At 42.0% G+C, this 21326-nt stretch overlaps 1 protein-coding gene across 1 annotated transcript in view; it reads left to right on the top strand.

The window, feature by feature from the left end:
• PARD3B (par-3 family cell polarity regulator beta) overlaps positions 1–11021 on the top strand; it is a 609556-nt gene extending 598535 nt beyond the window's left edge. Inside the window, exon 23 of the mRNA XM_032230967.1 lies at positions 10505–11021. Within this exon, the coding sequence (XP_032086858.1) occupies positions 10505–10865 (361 nt within the window). The 3' untranslated portion in view covers positions 10866–11021. The remainder of the gene's footprint in view (positions 1–10504) is intronic.
• Positions 11022–21326: the final 10305 nt, after the last annotated feature.

The raw sequence follows: 21326 nt of genomic DNA, 5'->3' as shown, positions 1-21326 counted from the left end.
AAAACAGCACGCTGTGAGCGGTAAACTTAAAATTAACGCGTAAATCTAAACCTAACCCCCCCCAAACCTAACCCTAAACCTAACCCTAAGCCTAACCCTAAACCTAACCCTAAACCTAACGCTAACCCTTAACCTAACCCTAAACCTAACCCTAACGCTTAACGTAACCCTAACCCTAACCCTAACCCTAACCCTAACCCTTACCTTTATGTGAATCGGCTTGCTTTAAAAGCGCTTTTTAAAGCGCCCTTTTTCTTTCTTGTCGCGCTGCTGATGACGTCATGTACGTGCTTTAATCGGGCGCGCTTTAGTGGACCGCGGTTTTGACATGCCACGGTACAAAGGATCATACTTGCTTATCCACTAGAAGCAAAGGAAATGCCAAGAGCATGAGAGACTTAACACATATGAGTATCTTTGCCTTTACACTCTTGCAATAGTTGCTCAGTTTCAACAACTTGACCTGCCCCTTTTTCTGCCAGCGTAATATCACTGTTGATGCAGGAGGGGGTGCACAGGTAAACCCACCAGTGGCTGGCCAGATTAGGTGATCCTAATATGCCAAATATTATAAATCACAGTCCACTCTGGTTCACTTTCCTAACTTCCTCTTCTCAACATTGCAAATCTTAAGGAAACATAGCGCAAGCTTTTGCACAAGAGTAGGACACGGAAGTACTGTGGGTGTAAGATTTAAGATTTAGTTTATTTGTATGCCGCCCTTCTCCAGGAGGGACTCAGGGCGGCGAACAACTCAAAAGGGGAAAAAGGGATACAAACACAATACACGTAATTAAAATACACAAGAGTCATACAGCCATACAAGTTGAGCGGGGAGGGGAACTCATCAACCCCAGGCCTGCCGGCACAGCCAGGTTTTGACGGCTTTTCGGAAGGCCTGGAGAGAGGTGAGGGTCCGAATCTCTGCAGGGAGTTCGTTCCAGAGGGCCGGAGCTGCTACAGAGAAGGCCCTTCCCCAGGTGGTAGCCAGATGGCATTGGCTGGTAGATGGCACCCGGAGGAGGCCGACCCTGTGCGATCTAACGGGTCTATGGGAGGTAATTGGCAGCAGGCGGTCTCTCAAGTACCCAGGTCCAATACCATGAAGGGCTTTATAAGTTACGAGGATAGGATAGCTCAAAATAGCCACATGACAGCATATTGCGGGCCCTCTCTCAGCAATATTTTAGCAATATATCAGCACTTTTCCCGTCTTGTTTCATGACTAACCAGAATTATTTCTCTAAGGTGGCGCAGTGGTTAAATGCAGCACTGCAGGCTACTGCTAGATCAGCAGGTCAGCGGTTCAAATCTCACCGGCTCAGGGTTGACTCAGCCTTCCATCCTTCCGAGGTGGGTAAAATGAGGACCCAGATTGTTGGGGGCAATATGCTGACTCTCTGTAAACCGCTTAGAGAGGCCTGAAAGGCCTATGAAGCGGTATATAAGTCTACTGCTATTGCTATTGCTATTGCTATTGCTCTATTTTAACTGGGAACTTCTACAATTGTACTGTTCCAAAATGTATTTCCCTGACCCTCAGCAGGGGCCTGGACCTTCAAAATGTATATGCCTATTGTAACGCCTCCTGATTTACCTTGTTTGATTAAAAGGTATAAAATCACTGCCAGGAAATAACCCCAGGCAGTTCAGGTTTTGGTGTGTGAACACGCTGGACTCGATGCATCAAATAAACCTGTTTCTCTCGCACCTTCGTGGTCTCGAGTCCTGGTCTTTCATAAGTAGATTGCAAACCTCAATCTGCTGCAACACTGAATACCTTGCTTCGTATTGCCAGGTGATATGGCAATGATATGGTAGAGGGGGAGGGGAAGTAGGGTAGAGGGGAATGATGGTGGGAAGGCGGAAAGTTGGAGGGGGGCGAAAGAAAGGGTGTATGGAGGGTCGAAGAGGTACATTGGGTTTCTGTTTTGGGGGGTATTATTGACAAGAGGAATGGCTGTGTTTATTGTTTAATGTTATATGGCCCCGGTTCTGTACAGTATATACGTGACTGTACGAAAATGAAAATGGAAAATAAAACTATCTGTATTGCCAGGTGATATGGTTATGATCTAATTGACAAAATTATGTCCGCTGAAGACTGTGTCAGTTTTCCATTTGCTCTTTGGGGGGTTATTAAATTTCCCATATTGTTAAATCTTCTGTGACCTGTTGGAATGCCTAAGGATAGCCTTTTCTTCTCATTCTTTCCCTTACGGGGAATGTTCCTCACATGTTTTCTGAGTGGCTGGAAGTGCAGCAGGCATTTTGGATGAATCCTTGGATGGGTCACTGACTTTCCGCCTTCCCTGTTGATCTGAGAGACTTGTGTACCCTCCAAAGCACGGGTCACTGTGAAGGCATGAACTGGGCTTCTGAACTCTGGGGCCTGCAGGAGTCAACGAAAACAATAAGAGCCAAGAATAAAATTCATTAGGACCTCCTTGGAGATAGCCGTTTTTGCAAAGTGAAAAACCAGTATGGTTTTTCCTGATGTTTGGAAAGGGAAGAGTAAGACACACTTAAGTGAATTCTCAGTCTGTACGTGTGATGTTTCTTTAGGAAAAGTAGCAACAAGTAAGGCATTGTGTAAAGTCAAGTAAAGGTGAGTATAAACATAAAGTATGTTTATATTTCTGTAGCTGTACCCTTTTAACAGGCTCTCTCCGTATTTTGCCTTTATCAGAGAAATAAAATGTAAATAAAAAATAAAATGTAAATAAAAATAAAATGTAATGAAAAATAAATCTCTCACAGATATTGCCCTCCATGCCAAGGTGAAAGCCACACTTTTCTCGTGTCTTTATATTATCATCTGCACTTTCTTCAACCCTTCCCCACTGCTGTCCACCATCCATAAGAAAATAAAACGGGCAACTTGAAAACAAATGACAACTACACACTGCATATGTGAACAGAAGCCCATTTCAGCATCAATGGGATTTTGTGACATTTTTGGAAACAGCAGTTTAATTTCTATATTCACAATTTCGCACAAAAATGAATTATATTTCAATACAAACATATAATTTAGCCGAGTTGTGGCTGTTGGGGGCTGCCTTGGCAAGATTTCAAAATCTTTAGAACTGGCAATAATTTTCACTATTCCTTCTAACAACCTTTTTAAAAATTAGTCCTCTAATTAGTATGTGTATATAAGTGTGTGTATGTGTGTGTGTGTGTGTGTGTGTGTGTGTATATATATATATGTGTGTGTGTGTGTGTGTGTGTCTGTGTGTCTGTCTGTCTGTGTCTGTGTGTGTGTTTGTGTTAGTATGTATATATGTATGTATGTATGTATCTATATCTATCTATATCTATCTATATCTATCTATATATCTATATCTATATCTATATCTATATCTATATCTATATCTATATCTATATCTATATCTATCTATCTATCTATCTATCTATCTATCTATCTATCTATCTATCTATATATATATATATATATATATATATATATATATATATAAAGATATTTATCAGCACAAATACAACATATATATACTGGCTAACATGTCTGCCTAGTATGTAATATAGCCCAGGTTCAAATCCCAGTAAGGGTATGGCTAGCTAGCTTGAAATAGATCTATACTAGTCTCCCTTTATTTATTTATCAGCACAAATAAAAAAATAAATAAAAAAACACTATATATATATATATATATATATATATATATATATATATATATATATATATATATATATATATATATATATATATATATATATATATATATATATATATATATATATATATATATATAACACTATGCATGTTTATTTCAAAAACACCCTAATTAAAATCCTTTTTCCTTTTTCTACAGTCTGCACTCAAAACAGTCCATCAAAGTAACTTCTATAAATCACCTTCTTAACACAACAAACTGTATGTTTGTGTTAGCAACATTTTTTCCACTTCTTTTCTGGATTAGTCAACTGACTTCAATTTGGGCCAGTATGTGTATTTCTGACTTTTTTTTTGTCTTATTCTACAAACCATCTCTACTTTTTTAGACCAGCTAAAATTAACCTAAAGCCATCATCTTCTACCCCAAAAAAAAGGAGGGGGAGGAAAGCAAAAAAAATATAGTAACAATATTGTTAGTCCAGCAAAATTAAGAGAACTTCATTTTACTCTGAAGTAGCTACATTTGTTGTTTTGTTGATCATTCTGGATATTCAGACTCTCACTACAGTTTAGATAAAGCCCTTCAAAAAAAGGAGTACAAAATTCATCCTGTGGGTATTCCATCTAGTTTCAGTCTATTTTGTTGCTTAGTTCATTTCATCAAAAAGTGAGGCAACATTTAATGCTTCATTCATATCAGTGGTGGGATTCAGCCGGTTCGCACCTATTCGGGAGAACCGGTTGGTAACTTTCTAAGCAATTCAGAAAACCGGTTGTTGGAAGAAATCTCCTTTTGTTTTTTTCCACTTTGCAGGGCTAATCCTGTAAGGAAGGCAGGAAGGAGACATTCTGGTGTTGTTTCTAGCCTCATCTTTATTGCTTACAGAAACTGCCTCTCCGGTTAACCTTTATTACATTGTATAACAGCTAAGGCGAAGCGCCCGTCAATGTTGACATTGAGTTGACCACGCCCACCCAGTCACATGACCACCGAGCCCCACCTACCCAGATGGTCATTAGGGCAGAGAACCGGTTGTTAAATTATTTGAATCCCACCACTGATTCATATAGTTACAAGATCTCATAATTTCCCCTACCTGCTAAGATTCCATGAGTATATGAAATCCCTCCAGCTTCCTGCACTAACCACTCTGGGTTAAAACCATGATAACCTACTTTTGTTGCTCAGCACTTTTAAATGCCATGTTCCGGCATGCCAAAATAATAACTTTGAAAAAGAAGGAACAAATTGCTGATCATTCTACTCTTATCTGAAATTGCACATTTCTCACCCTCATCTTATTTGTCTAGTGATTCGTGTCTGTGCTCTGCTCCAGACTCACCAAGCATTGTTTTACATGACATGAAACATAATGTGTGTGTGTGTGTTTTTTTTTTCTTCCTGCCGGACTCATTTAAGCCCATCGGATAAATCACCAAACATAAGCAAGACGCAAACATTATCTGCCTTGAAGTGAACCTGCGTTCTCCCACTGGAATTTGCTTAGTGCAAAATGTTTCCTGTTTAAAGTGGAAAGAGAGAGAGAGAGAGAGAGGAAAAATTCCAGGCCTTGGACTTTCAGGGCTCCTGTACTCCCATGAGATTCTTCACTTTAAAAACAGAACATTATAAAAGACAGTCCCTCCCTGTTGGCTGTGAGAGACTCCAGACCAAGTGCTGAAGGTCTAAAGCCACCCTCAGAGATGCTGAATGGACTACAAGTCAACATGTGTTCTGGGAGCTACTGCTGCCACCTGCACTCCTGCAACCACATTTCAAGACAATCGGTTCTCTTCCCATCCCCCCCAATCTGGGATTTATGATTGAAAGTAGCGTTGGACCAAGAAGGGGAGTACAGGTGGTCCTTGCTCTTAAGTGAATTGTGTCCCCTTTGATTACGACCTTTCTTGCCACCGTTGTAAAGTAAATCACTGCAGTTGTTAAGTTAGTAACAGGGTTGCAAAGTGAATCTGCGCTCTACATGGGGCTGCCTCTGAAGAGTGTTCGAAGACTACAGCTGGTCCAGAACGCAGCCCCGCGAGCGATATGGGGTGTATCTAGATACGCCCATGTTACACCTATCCTCCGCGAGCTGCACTGGCTCCCCATTGGTCTCCGGACGCGCTTCAAGGTGCTAGTCGTTACTTTTAAAGCCCTACATGGTTTAGGACCTGGCTACCTGAGAGACCGCCTCCTGCCACTCACCTCCCAACGACCAACAAGATCGCACAGGTTGGGCCTCCTCCGGGTGCCGTCAACCGGACAATGCCGGCTGGTAGCCCCCCGGGGGAGGGCCTTCTCTGTTGCTGCACCAGCCCTGTGGAATGATCTACCTGTAGAGATCTGGACCCTCACCACTCTCCCGGCCTTCCGTAAAGCCGTCAAGACCTGGAATTTTAATATTGTATTTTCTATTTTTAAATTTTAAATGTTTTTGTCTTGTTGTGAGCCGCCCAGAGTCCCAATGGGAGTGGGCGGCATACAAATTTTATTAAACTCGAAACAAACTCGAATCTGGCTCCCTCGTTGACTTTGCTTGTCAGAAGGTTATAAAAAGGTAGATAGATAGATAGATAGATAGATAGATAGATAGATAGATAGATAGATAGATAGAAGTTTATTTATATGCCGCCCTTTTCCCTGGGGGGACTCAGGGTGGCTCACAATCCAAGGGGGAGGGGGAGACAAACTTTTTAACATATAAGACAATACATAATTAAAAAACACAACATTCATACCATTCGGGCGGGTTACAGTCTTAGCCCCAGGCCTGACGGGATAGCCAGATTCTGAGGGCTGTGCGGAAGGTCTGGAGGGTGGTGAGGGTACGAATCTCCACGGGGAGATCGTTCCATAGGGTCGGAGCTACCACTGAGAAGGCTCTCCTCCGCGTAGTTGCCAGTCGGCATTGACCGGCAGATGGAACTCGGAGGAGGCCTAATCGATGAGATCTAATAGGTTGCGTGGAGATAATTGGCAGTAGGCGGTCTCTCAAGTACCCAGGTCCACTACCATGGAGGGCTTTATGGGTGACAAGTAGCACCTTGAAGCGCACCTGGAGATCGACAGGTAGCCAGTGCAGCTCGCGGAGGATAGGTGTTATGTGGGTGAAGTGAGGTGCACCCACAATCGCTCGCGCGGCCGCATTCTGGACTAGCTGAAGTCGCCGAATACTCTTCAAGGGCAGCCCCATGTAGAGCACATGGAGTACTCCAGCCTAGAGGTCACAAGGGCACGAGTGACTGTTGTGAGAGCCTCCCGGTTCAGGTAGGGGCGCAACTGGTGCACCAGGCGAACCTGGGCAAATGCCCTCCCCTGGTCACAGCTGACAAATGGTGTTGGTCAAGGTTAGATCTCTGCTCCAAATTTAGATGTACTACGTTGTTATAGTTTGCCAAAACGCTTAGTTCACAGCAGCAACTAAACTGCAACTTTTGAACTAACTACAGTTTCGGAGTAATTTCTGACTGCCTTGATTGACTTGTAGATCATATCTGCTGAGTTAAGGTTGTACATCTGCTGAACTTCTTGAGCAGATCACAAAGTTACCGGAGTAATTTAAAAAGAAAAAAAATATGTATAATTAATAAATAGTACAGAAAAGTCATTAAAAAATATTCTGTTCCAATATAATGCAGGCAGCCAACATCATAGGGATAATAGCACTATAGAAACATCTGAGATAAGATTGTCAGCGTAGCGTTGAAAAGACATGGATGACAAGCCTGCTCCCTTCATGTGACAGTAATCGTAGATGGAGTTAGCTAAGATGTGACTGACAAATTCCATCTTTATCAAGATGGCTGTGGCTGACAAAGCAAAAAACAAAAAAAACAAAAAAGAAATATACATTCCACCTGCACATCTGTCAAGAAAGCCAGATCAAAGAACCATTTTAAGCTAATTCTAAACTACCAACTGTCAGGCCTGCAGTTATATCCCTTTTAGGAGATTTGGCCTGCCACACTCTCTCTTATTTCATTATACTGTTTCATTAGTGTAGTAGTTGGGAGCGGGGGATGGAAAGGAGTAGAATTGTGGAATGCATTGTTTCCATTCTTTACTAGAAGCCAAGGTCATCTTTTTTCTCTGCACTTTTACACCTGACCGGAAGCAGCTGGGTGGAGATGCCAGTGTGGAAGAAGACGATTGGACCATGTGATGGATTTGTGGGTGTGGGGGCAAGATCATGAACTTTCAACTGGGTGGGAATCCGATGTGACTTCCAGAATTGGGATTCCACAGATGTGCTAAGATGTCTGATTTATTAAGTTGGAACTTTAAGGATCATTTTGCCTTGGACTCTGATTTAATTTTACACGATACTTGGAACGCTGACACCAACAGAGACTCAATATTTCCGCGACTTTTCTAGAAAGGAGAAGTAGAGCTCTCCTTTGAATGGCTCTGTAGCCCAAAGTTCTAGATGACTTGAACTAATAGGGTTTTTTTTTAATCCAGATGGAACGCTAACAATGCATGGTCTTTGCATCAAGTAAAAGACCACAAATTACTTAACATAAGTAACTACATACAAACTCTCTTCCTTCCTAGTTTAAGAAGAAACATAAAATAATCCTGGGTGTGTTTGTGTGTGTGTGTGTGTGTGTGTTGCATAAGACAATGTGATGCATTGGTTAAAGTACTGCGCTAAGAATGAGCAAGACCCAAATTTTGGTCTACATTTTAGGTATGGAAGTGATGGTGATTTGGGATAATTGGTGTCATTCTCTAGGAAGTCTAAAATCTCTTTACGGTTCATAATGTTAGTGAAGATACTTCATCTTGCAGCTGATTGGTTTAGGCTGATTATCTGTCTTTCTGTCTATCCATCCATCTGTTTCATACTCACTTTGAATCTTTGCGTGGCACGACAAAACCACGCTCGACTAAGCCGCACCCGATTAAACCGCGTCGCTGATGTCATCAACAGGGCGACAACAGCGAGCGCAGAGAAAGAAGGGCGCTTTAAATAGCGCTTTGAAAGCAAGCCGATTCAACTTAAGGTAAGGGTTAGGTTTAGGGTTAGGTTTAGGGTTAGGTTAAGGGTTAGGGTTAGGGGGGTTAGGTTTAGGTTTAGGGGTTAATTTTAGGTTTAGCGTTTACAGCATGCTTCTGTCTCCGTGCTGTTGTTGCCCTGTTGATGATGTCAGCTACGCAGTTTCGTTGAGAGAGGTTTAGTCGAACACGGTTTTGTGGTGGAACCGAATCTTTTCCCACCCACAACAGCTCCCTTGCCTCTTTTGGGGAAAAAAATTCTGTAAGTATAATATTCTCACTTTTACTTATGCAAAAGATTTGTCTTATGCTTTCTAAGCATCTCTCCTCCTAGGAGAAGCTTTCCCTTGGCTATTCTCCAGTGCTTCACTTTTTCCTTTGGCAAACTGGATCAAATGCATGAAACGTAATTGCAGAAATTACATGAATTGCACAAATTTAGCAGAAGAATACAACATTTGAAACACTTTCTGGGGTTCATGAGAGAGTAGAAAATATGACATGTTGGATCTGACAAACCTAGCACTAAGGCATGAACTCTTTTGGTTTTTCAATGTTGCAGTCAGCAAGTCAGTTCAAAGACATCCAGAGTTCTCTCTGTAACTGAAAAAGCATTTCACTCTTCAGAGAACAGTTCCTAACAGGTCAAACTTTCATCATGTCGGAGTTGACATCTAGATACAAACACTTCTTTATTCCATGTATCATTTGTCCTGGCTTTAGGGAGAATACCGCTTTAATGTACATCCAAATTTGGGGCAGAAAACCTTTAGAATGACCCCATCATCAGCTCTCCCCTGGCAGTCCGTGGTGTGAGCTTTCCAATGATCCAAATCTTGTCAAATATAAATTAGTGCAAGTTGAGAAGCATATACAAGATCATGCGTATACCCACAGGTTACATGGTTGCTGCCCACACAGAGAGAAAAATGTTATTGGCAGCTAGCTCATTGAACAGATACTATTTCCTCATATCTTTAATATTTTCATGGGAATTTCTAATTGTGGGCCTTCAAGAGTTTATGGACTGGCATATTTGAGGTGAGAACATGAGCAAATCAGCTTTGAGGTGTGACTTGTACATGAGCTTTATAGATTGCTGGAATACAGACCAAACTCATCAGTATATCTTCAAGCTAGACAAGACACAAGCATGCTTTATTAAAAAGACTTTCTTACAAAAAAAGGAAGTGCTTAGTTTTGCAAATAAATCATGAATAGCTCCAACCTTTTGTGAAGAAGCTGCAATATGTGGAGGCTGGATTTTTTCACTGGCTTCTTTTGTGTTTTACCAGCCCAGAACTTCAGTTTCTGTTCTGTGGGATGTTGTCATATATCTCCTTGTGTAGGTGTGGCGGTCACCCATGGCCCAGTGCATAACAGAGCATGCACAGCCACACTGAACCACACAGGAAAAAACAAACTCCATAACATCCTGATAGTACTCCATAACATCCTGATAGTTCATAACATAACATCCTGATAGTTCACTCTAGATGTGCCTTACCCAACGACGCCCAGGATTTGACCATATATAGACAGAACTTCCCTGAGCAGTAGATTAGCAATTGTAGTTTGACAGGCTGTCTTAAATCACATGCTGATTGCTCCTCCTGCCTTTGTCCTATCTCAATAAAAGGGGCTCCCAGACCCCCAATCTGGGTCGCTCCATCCCGAGAAAGCTCGTGTCTGTGTCTTTTCTCAACATTGGCCTCATGGGCGAACCACGGGTACTTCACAGTGGGACTTTTGTAAATTAGTGGAAGTGACATTTCTTGCCCAAAACAATTGCTGTATTTTAGATGAAGGCGATGCAAGATTTTTTACTGACCGTTTCCTCCTCCCCTTTCTGTTTTTCTTCCTAGGCATGGATCTGTAGAACCAATGGAATATTTGACAGGGCTACGGATGGCACACAAAGAAAGAGATCTTCCCTACTCTCCTGCAAGCCAGCCTGCAGTTCATCCCTCCAAAGGGAACTACCTTCATCCACCAGATGGCCCGAGAGCAACAGAGTTATGGTATTCACAGTATTTCCCACCACAGCCAGTAATTCAGCACAAAGGACCTCTCCGCCAAGATGTACCACCATCCCCGCTACAAGGCCACAGAGCTCCACCTTACAATGAGGTGGGCAGAATAGGACACCGACAAAGCACTCCCGATCAGTACCAATGCAGGTATCAAGATCCAAGGCAGAAAGACTCTGTGACCGCAGCTGTATAATTGAAAGCTGCACTGTTGTGGATATGTTATGGTTGGCGACTTCATCTTACAGTTAGTCCCATCTGAAGTCATTTCTGCACTCTCAACCTACAGCATATTCTGGAGCAGAGATGGGTTCCTACCAGTTCGCACCTATTCGGTAGAACCGGTTCACCAAATCTACCAGACCGGTTAGAAGAGGTTCCACCAGTGGACCCGGAAAGCAGGCCACACCTACAGAAGAGGTTCCAAATTTTTTTTGAAACCCACCACTGCTAAAGGGTTAGGGGTGCAAGGATCTTGTACCTTGACAGCTTTAAGACTTGCACACTCCAATGCCAGAGTTCCTGAGCCAGCATGACTGGAGGAGGAATTCTGGGAATTGAAGTCCACAAGTCTTAAAGCTGTCAGGTTTGAACACCCCTGGGGTTTTTTTCCTAAAGGGTTAGGGGTGCAAGCGTCTTGTAACTTGACAGCTTTAAGACTTGCATGCTTCAATGACAGAGTTTCTGAATAGCTACTTGGACTGACCTAAGTACTAATTCATAATTTCATATGGGTGGCAAGCCACTCCCATCCGGTCACATGGGTGGCAAGCCACTCCCACAATGGAGGCCACACCCAAAGAGTAGGTTCAAACAATTTTTGAAACCCATCACTGTTCTGGAGTCACAAAATCAAAATGGCGGCTGCAACCAAACAATCAAAGCTGCCATTTTGATGGTTTTGACCCCCGTTTCCCCCCCCTCTGTCCCCATGGATGCCCTGAATCATGGAGTACTGTAGTTGTTTTGCCAACACACCAGTAATAAAGACAAGCTTTATATTTCTTCACCACTGACTATGGTGATGCTATGAAGATGCTATAAGTCTTTCCACAAAAAGTGCTCATTAACGCTGGCCAATCTATGACCGGAGCAAGAGCCAAGGTGGCTCAGTGGTTAGGGTGCAGTACTGCAGGCCACTTCAGCTGACTGCTATCTGCAGTTCAGCGGGTCAAATCTCACCGACTCAAGGTTGACTCAGCCTTCCATCCTTCCGAGGTGGGTGAAATGGGGACCCAGACTGTGGGGGGCGATATGCTGACTCTGTAAACCGCTTAGAGAGGGATGAAAGCCCTATGAAGCGGTATATAAGTCTAACTGCTATTGCTATTGTACCCAGCTATATTGCAAACTCATAGAAATGGTACATGACCTTTAAGTATTGAAGAGTAAGAGCGTTTTGGGTTTTTTTTTAAGTGCTTAAACAGGATGGTAGATAAAGACTCAGCAGTATTTCTACGCACATCACAAAGTGCCACTCAGGGCTATTTGCAATTACACAGGCACAAAAAAGACAGCCAAATGGCCTTGGGGGGTGTGGGGGGGGGGGAGAAAATTACTTTAGAAAACGCACATAATTCATGCTATTGAGGGTACAATCAGTATACAGGTCCTTTACTAAGACTTCCTCTGAACTGAAGAATTGGAAATATTCCGCAGTATCATTAAGATGTGTTCCTTTCAAAGTGTGACCCGGAACGTGTTATTGTCCTCATCTCTGAATCCTTTATGAATATTCTTTTCAGCTGCTTATAAGGATGCTTCAGTCCCGAAGCCATTTCTCTCCTCTTCTTCTCTCTGTTTGCTAATAACAAGAGCAGATGGACGAATTTAAAAGATGCCTAAGGTTCATGGAGCACCATACAGTGTTACATTGTTCAGATTTCTGGAAGGAAATACAAAAGGGCTCCGTATGTAGTTCTGATTTCACAACTGTTAGAAGATTCAGTTCGTTTGTGTGCCAGTATATTGATGTGTGTGGATGACTAGGTGTCTTTGTGTCTTGAGAGAGCTGGTTCTCCATTGACAGCAACGGAGCATAGTTAATAATTGTATACTAGGGTGGAGTTATCGGTTTGTGTTCTGGTGACATTTTACTACTATGTGTTTCCCCAGTCACAACTCCAAATCAATTTGCAAGATGGCTGTGGAATATCGTGTTTTTAGGCACTCGTTTTTTGCTAAATGACCTTCCTTCTCATGGCCTTATCAGAAAACAAATTGTTATGAGAGTTTCCGAGCACCTGGGTAACTATTAGACTGCTGTTTGTTAGTTTATTTGTCTAAATCACCTGTGCAAAGCAGCCCTCCGCTAATCCTAGAGGGCTTAGCAGAGGAAAGATTTGTTAAATGCCAAGCATTAACAGTGCTTAGATCTTTGGAGGCATTGGAGTATTGTAGGTTTGAAAAGGAGGAAAAAGAAATAATAATAATAATAATAATAATAATAATAATAATAATAATTATTATTATTATTATTATCTCCCATAGACCGATTAGATCTCACAGGTTAGGTCTCCTCCGGATTCCATCTGCCAGCCAATGCCGGCTGGCGACTCCCCGGGGGAGAGCCTTCTCTGTTGCAGCTCCAGCCCTCTGGAATGACCTCCCTGTGGCGATCCAGACCCTTACTACCCTCCCGGCCTTCCGCAAAGCCACCAAGTCCTGGCTGCTCCAGCAGGCCGGGGGGCTTGTGAAACATCCAGCCCCACGGAAATTGTGAATGTTGCGTCCTTTTTAAAGTGTTGTCTTTGTTTATTTATCCCCCTTCCCTTGTCGGTTGTGAGCCGCCCGGAGTCCTCCGGGAGTGGGCGGCATACAAGACAAATGAAATGAAATGAAATGAAATAATAGTATAGTTATCAAGTGGGAGATTTAAGCATAACATGGGTTCCACTGAGGTAGAATCATGGTAGGAATATCCAGGATGGAAGACAAGGGCCAGGTGTCAAAAAAAAATAATCAAAATGGCCGCTGCAATCGAACAATTGAAGCTGCCATGTTGATGATTTTGACTCCCCTGTCCTCATGGATGCCCTGAATCATGGTGTACTGTAGTTGTGATGAATGTGTCTCGAAGAAAAGAAGAAAGGAAATGACAAACTTTGCACAATTCCGTAAAATGCAAAGGTAGCTTAAGTTCTCACAATTTTTGTGATTATGACTAATGAAACGTCTGAGACTTTCTTCAGTCTCTAAAACAGTGTTTCTCAACCTTGTCAACTTGAAGATGTCTGGACTTCAACTCCCAGAATTCCCCAGCCAGGGAGTTGAAGTCCAGACATCTTCAAGTTGACAAGGTTGAGAAACACTGCTCTAAAAGCTTCTTTGAAAAGTCTCGAATAGCTCCAGCGTGTTTTTTTTTTAAATTCCAAACTCTGACTGGGGAGTCATTTTTAAGCCTATGTTACAGCCCTTTTCCTTCTAAGTGAAAGACCTTGGGCTTGGCCAAAGCAAAAGAACTGAAAAAATCCTTGGGTTTCATTTTGGTATGCAGCAAATTAACAAGATTCATTATAGAGGTCATCTAATAATTATTATATATTGCTCAGAGGAGTCATCAAGCAGGCAGAGCCATTTATCATTTAGCCTTTCTGAAATGGCTTCATCCTACCAGGTACCCTCAAGAGATTTGGCTTATAGAGAATTCATTATGTACACACATTTGTATTGCTCTATTTTAGAGGGTCAGTTTCTCTAGCGTCCCCTGAAAGACTTGGTGTGAATGTAGCCCTGATTTCCTATTCATTCATATTCAGAAACTATGAGGTACTATAGTGATTTTGAATCAAGATTCAAGGTCATATCCTTTTTTTCCAAAACTACCTGTTAAATGTATGAGAACATGGGGCTAAGTGGAAAGCCTCCAGTGATGAGAAATAGCAAGTATGTTCATTTTAATAGGGGAATGTCACCAAGAAGTGATTTTTTTAATGCATACATCACACGTACATATGCACACATAGCCACGTGTTGGATTCCCCCCCCCCCCCCGCAAAAAAAATGCAGAGGTTTGTGGCCATTCAAAGGCCAGTTATCTATTTCCAGTGGATGAATTTAATTTCAGCTGGCCCTGAATGATTAATCAAGAATTAATTGCAAGACTACATTGATCCTTCCCTCGGAAAATCTATTTATATAAATGAACAAATCTTGTTCATGCCATTTTAAGCAAACAGTTAATTCTCCCTACCCACCTCTATGTAATCACGTCTGAAATTGATGGCTTGCTTACTTTGGTTAAGCCGACATTTTCAGAAATCCATATTGAGTTGAACTCTTACAGGAAGGATGGAAAAATTGCATATTGCGAACACCGGTATAGTGATTTTGCACATACATGTGATTCAGGCAGACAATTTCTTTTTATATCAGATTTTATTTTTCTGGCTAATTTAACTCAACTCTTCTCTGTCTGGCACTGCCAATGCTTTCTTTTTATAATCTCCTTGTTTTTAAAGAGGCCTCAACATAATCCAGAACTGATGTTGGTTGTCTGATTTAATCTGTGAGTAAAGTTCCCTGGACTTAATTCAGTTTATGTTTTCCTTAATGGCTGTGCATAGAACAGATCTGGACATCTATTTGAGTAGGAATATTCAAAAAACTCTAGATTTTGGAGTAGCCATTCCATAGTTGAAAGATATTTTCTTTCTTCTTCAAGGATTGGGCCTCTGCTTCTGATTCAAGTATAAAACCTTCAATTTATGTTATAAAAAAATCCATATTCTTAAATGAATAAAAACCTGGCAGGGATGCAGTGGATGCAGACAAATAATCAGAAGTGAAGTGAAACTATTTAAATGAGCTTTTCTTTTTTTTTAATCACCACAACTTACAATGGAAAGGGCTCCTTGGGTAGTAACAACAAATGTTTATGATAGTGGCTTTCTCAAGCCTGATCATCATTAAGAATAGCCTTGAAAGACAAACTCACACCTTATAAATCAACGCAGCTAAATCTTACCCTACCCTTTACAAAGATAACTGGCAGCATTTCAGGAACAAAGCCAGGGTAAATCCGAACTGGATGAAAAGTGTCTGCCTAAGTTATTTATGGTTTTAGGGTTGGCGCTCAATTGTTCCTGCGCAGCTGCAATTTCCATCTGAAAACTCCCATTGACTGCAATGGCCCAGTTGGATAGAGCAAGTCAGGCAGGTCAAAAGTAATAATTCGTAATTCGTAATTTAATAAATTTATATGCCGCCCAATCCCGTAGGGTTCCACCACAAAACCGCGTTCGACTAAAGGGCGCTCGACAAAACCGTGTAGCTGACGTCATCACAGCGCGACAACAGCGCGGAGAAAAAAGCACGCTGTAAAAGCTAAACCTAAAATTAACACCTAAACCTAACCTAACCCCCCTAAACCTAATCCTAAACCTAACCCTAAACCTAACCCTTAACCTAACCCTAAACCTAACCCTAAACCTAATCCTAAACCTAACCCTAAACCTAACCCTTAACCTAACGCTAAACCTAATCCTAACCCTTAACCTAACCCTAAACCTAACCCTAACCCTTAACCTAACCCTAAACCTAACCCTTATCTTAACTTGAATCAGCTTGCTTTCAAAGCGCTATTTAAAGCGCCCTTCTTTCTCCGCGCTCTCTGTTGTCGCCCTGTTGATGATGTCAGCGACGCGGTTTAATCGGGTGCGCTTTAGTCGAGCACGGTTTTGTCGTGCCATGATCCCATAGGACTCCGGGCAGCTTACAAATACAAGAATAAAACAAAAAAATAAAAATAGGGGAAGGACGAGAACAGATTTAAAAAGAACACACCATACACTCGACTTAGATAGGAGCTGGACCTCATTCATGAGGTCAACAGCCCCAGGCCTGCCGGAACAACCAGGTTTTGGTAGCTTTTTGGAAGGCCGAGAGAGTAGGAAGGGTCCGGATCTCCACAGGACCGGGGCAGCTACAGAGAAGGCCCTCCCTCGAGGGGCCACCAGTCGGCATTGTCCGGTCGATGGCACCCGGAAGAGGCCCAGCCTGTGAGTTCTTAGCGGCTGTTGGGAGGTAAAGTAGATTTTCCGGGCTGTTAGTCTTAACCGGTAGCTTATTAAACAGTGTTTCTTTCTTAAATCAGTAAGGGAATTTATTCCCTGCTACAAAATAATAGATGGAGCACAACACTCTAGAGGTGTTTTGTGCAGGTGCAATAAAAATGAAAAGTCTTGGGTTGAGCGTGAGAAAAAAGTGCAAAAGAATTACATGCTATCCACCTGAGTCCAGAAAAACAGGATTCTGACTTGGGAAAAAACAGGTGGATGTGTTAATTGATTTCAAGAGGTACGTGTTCATCAGAGAACCGTTGCTTCTCTGAAAGAACATGACGGAAACTTTCTCAGCAACACATTGCAGAAAAAATGTGTAGCACACACTTACATCACAAGGTGCTATAGGTGATGGAAGTTATACCCCTTGCAAAAACATAATAAAAACCAGCATTAGCCATTAAGAAATCAGCTGCTCGTTTTACCTTTGTAGGAATACATTTGGGCAGCCATATCAATTATCTAAATAAATAAATAAATAATATAATTGACCAGGAAAAATTATATTCTGATATACTTTGCATTCATTTGCTTTAAAAACATACTAGCAGGAATCACTTCTGTAAACTGGCTTTGGGGAATGTGGATCGCTTTCTAGGCAAAAGACCAAATGAAACCTTCTTCTATGCCCTTGTTTCAATCTCACTTTCCTGGAAAAGGAGAAAGAGAATGCAGGAGACATTGTCTAATAAAGCAAGAAAGCAATCCCAGATTTTATACAAAATGCCTTGGCTCATTTTCTGTGTTTTCTGATAAGAAGAATTAGTAATCCAGAGGCGTGTATTGCAATAGTTTTAATCTGCATCTACTCAACACTATTTATTTTGAGCCATTTCCAGCTTAACCAAAATAATAATAATTAAAAAAAGGCTAAGGAATGTGCTCCTTATTGGTGCTTTCTTTAAAAGCTTTAAAAGGTGGCTAAAGAATGATTCTGCAAACAAACTTTGTTATGAACAGTTTATACACCCAAGAGGGAAACATCCAATTGATAATCATATACCGTAGTACGGATGAAAAGCTACTAAGAGTGGGCAACATAACCTGAATGTTGGGCACGCTTATCAGATACATCTGATTATTCATAATCTTCTAAAGTAACTAGAAATACCGCTGTACTGTCTATCAAATTGTTGGTGTCATTTTTAAAAAGCCTGAATTGGATGTGCGACTATGACCACCTGTAGAAAGAAGGAACTAGCTCTGATTGTCTGAATGAAAATGGTGGCTGAGCAATATATAAGCTTTAGGGAAGCCCCAAACTCCTTATCCCAGAGACAGAAACAGATTCACATCCTGCCTAGTTATGCCTAGAGCAAAAACCATTCTTGTGTGTATTTCTTCCAGGGAGGAATGTTCTGTTAATTCACTTATCTCTTAGGGGAGCTCATGCATGCCTTCCCAGATCAGGCCCTTGTTCAGAAAACCCGGGGAAGATGATTTGTGGACTTGAGTCCTGCTTGTTTTGACCCTCAGCATACAAGCCATCCATTCCAGGTTTATTTTGGATGCAATTCTACAGGCATCAATGGTGGAGCTATCATGGGAAATGCTCTGGTTTGCACACTGGGTGACTTTTCTTTTATATTTAGATTTTTTTTAAAGAACAAATTTATATTTGTGTGAGCTGAAACATTAAAAGTTTGGGGAAATTATTGGGGGGGGGAGACATTTGAGAGATTAAATTGAATGTAACAAAATTAAGTTTGAGCTGTTTTGCTTTGTTATATATAGAGATGCCATATAGATTTTGGACAGTTTTATTTTGCATTAAAATAAAGCTTTGAGAAGAAATGACTTTTGTGGATTTTTTTTTAAATTGGGAGGTGGGGGTGGGGTTCAACCATAGTCAGACCTCAACAGAAGTTTGTCAAAGAGAAACTTGACCGAGGATGCAGGCAGCCGTGAATGAAATAGGACAACTCGCTGCGGCCAACTCTGTCAGGGTGGAAATTCAGCCCTGTATTTAAATGAAGGATGAACCGTGGTTTTACCTTGAAGTATACTTTATAATTAAGAAAAATAAATCCAAAATATATTCTAAGAAACGCTTTTTATTGTAAAGAAAATCAAAAACAAAACGTATTAGCTAATGATTACATTTTGGCATTGGCACCTCCTTGGCAGGCGAACAAAAAAAACGTAAGGAATGAAGAAAAAATGACATGCGTAGTGAGTTTTTACAGATAAGAGTCATATCTACCGTATATCTCAGAGTTTAAGCACAGCTGGCAAAACAAAAAAAACGCAGTGATAAACTCTATGTGGCCATCTTGCCACAGACATCTCCCCCGGGAACAACTCCCTGCAGACAATTCCACACAAAAGAACTCAACGCAATAAATGTTATCCACCATTGACAAAAAATGGAAATAATGTCAAAAATAACAGTGGTGGATAACATTTATTGATAACATGAGTTATCCCATGTGGAACTGTCCACGACAAGTTGTCCTGTGGCAAGATGGCCGCAGCAAGTTGTCCTAGACCCATTGTGAACGGCAAGCTTCCTCCTCATGTAGGATGTAGGCCGGGGTGGGTTTCTCGCCCCGTTCCAACCGGTTCGCTTAGAACGGGGCCGGCGGCGTCCTCGTGCACGCTTGCGGTGCATGCGTGCACGCGCACGGCACACGCATGCGTACTAGCGTCTGTGCGATGCTCCAGATGCTCCTGGAGGATCTCGCAGGCGCTGTATGCGTCCTGCGCATGCGTGGAAGCGCAGAACTCGTCAAAACCGGGTAAGGAGCGCGGGCGGGTGGCTGGGCCCTTCGCCGTTCCCGGAAGTTACTTACTTACGGGTTCACCGACCAACCAGTTCGCAGGGACCGCTGCGAACCAGTTGAAACCCACCCCTTATGTAGGCTACATCCTGTTGAAGCCTGGCTCCTTAGAACTCCCGTTCTGACACTTCACATTTCAAAGAACTCTAGCAAATGGCAACAGATGCTAAGTACACATATTTAGTAGTAAAAGCACTTGAAAGGACTGAGGCTTCCCATCTGATCCCTGATCTCTTTTACCAGGAGCAGGACTATTTGTTACCATAAACAAATGCAATTAAAACAAAGAAAATAAATTAAAATAGATCCCTAGGTAGCAACTAGTAAAGAGCTTGATGCACTGTGACTAAAACAATTCTTTCTCTAATTCGTAGAATGAACAGATAGCAAAAAGCTCAGAATTGGTTCATGAGAATATTTTCCAGCCTCTCAAGAATGTGACTGTATCCATTACGATGTATTTCTGGGTTTAAGAAAAACCAAGACAGACAGACGGAAAGACAGATAGATCTTCTTTTTTTTTTCATTTAAAATATTTGAATACCACTTCGCGTAAAAAGAAATCTCAAAGCAATTTTCAAAGTGTGGGATTTGACAGGCTGGATTCGGTTAATTTTTACCAGATAATAAACAACACTCCACGCAAAGGGGAATTTTGACCTGGAGTTCTGCAGAGAATGTTACTTTTCTAACTTAATCTATATAAGTAAAATATTTTAGTTTCCTCCTTCCTGCTAAAAAGTTGTAGTCCAAAGCTTTAATCCCTCTACCTCTCTGGAAGGGCTTGAGGAGTAAGTTTATATGGGTTGTGGAAGGAAAGGTTTTTTTCTATGTCATGTGTATTGTATATACAAATCTATGGTTTGAAATGAGAGTATGCCCTTGAAGAGTGTTCGGAGACTGCAGTTGGTCCAGAATGCAGCCGCGCGAGCGATATCAGGTGTACCTCGGTACACCCGTGTTACACCTATCCTCCGCGAGCTGCACTGGCTCCCTATTAGTCTCTGGACGTGCTACAAAGTGCTGGTGATTACCTTTAAAGCCCTACATGGCACTGGACTTGGATATCTGAGAGACCGTCTCCTGCTACACACCTCCCAACGTCCGATAAGAACTCACAGGTTAGGCCTCCTCTGGGTGCCGTCGGCCGGACAATGCCGACTGGCGACTACTCGGGGGAGAGCCTTTTCTGTAGCTGCTCCGGCTTTGTGGAACGAGCTACCAGCAGAGATCCGGACCCTCTCCACTCTCTCGGCCTTCCAAAAAGCCACCAAAACCTGGCTGTTCCGGCAGGCCTGGGGTTGCTGATTCAAATCAGGTTCAACCCCAAATTAAACCGGTGTATGTTGGGTTTTTAAACTGTTTGTTAATGTTTGTATTCTCCCCCTGTATGTTATTTTTTTATTCATTCGTATTTGTAAGACGCCCTGAGTCCCCCTGGGATTGGGCGGCATATAAACCCATTAAATTACGAATTACGCTGCAATTGGTAGGAAGTGAACAGAATATATTTTAGAGATAAAACTCCTGGCCCTTTTGAAGCCTGGGAGAAAGCAGAGTGTAATCCAACTCTTCTTCTGTTAAATATGATATATAGGTAGTCCTTGACTTACAACAGTCCACTTAGTCACCATTTGAAGTTACAACAGCACTGAAAAAAGTGACTTATGACCATTTTTCACACTAAGGACAGTTGAAACCTCCCCATGGCCATGTGATCTACATTCAGATGCTTGACAGCTGGTTCACATGTATGACAGTTGCAGTGCCCCAAGGTTACGTAATCCCCTTTTGCAACCTTCTGACAAGTAAAGT

Source organism: Thamnophis elegans, chromosome 1 (genome assembly GCF_009769535.1).
Source record: "Thamnophis elegans isolate rThaEle1 chromosome 1, rThaEle1.pri, whole genome shotgun sequence".
In the NCBI taxonomy this organism is placed as follows: Eukaryota; Metazoa; Chordata; class Lepidosauria; order Squamata; family Colubridae; genus Thamnophis; species Thamnophis elegans.
Note: the sequence above shows the minus strand (reverse complement) of the source record. Positions and strands in the feature narration are given on the sequence as shown.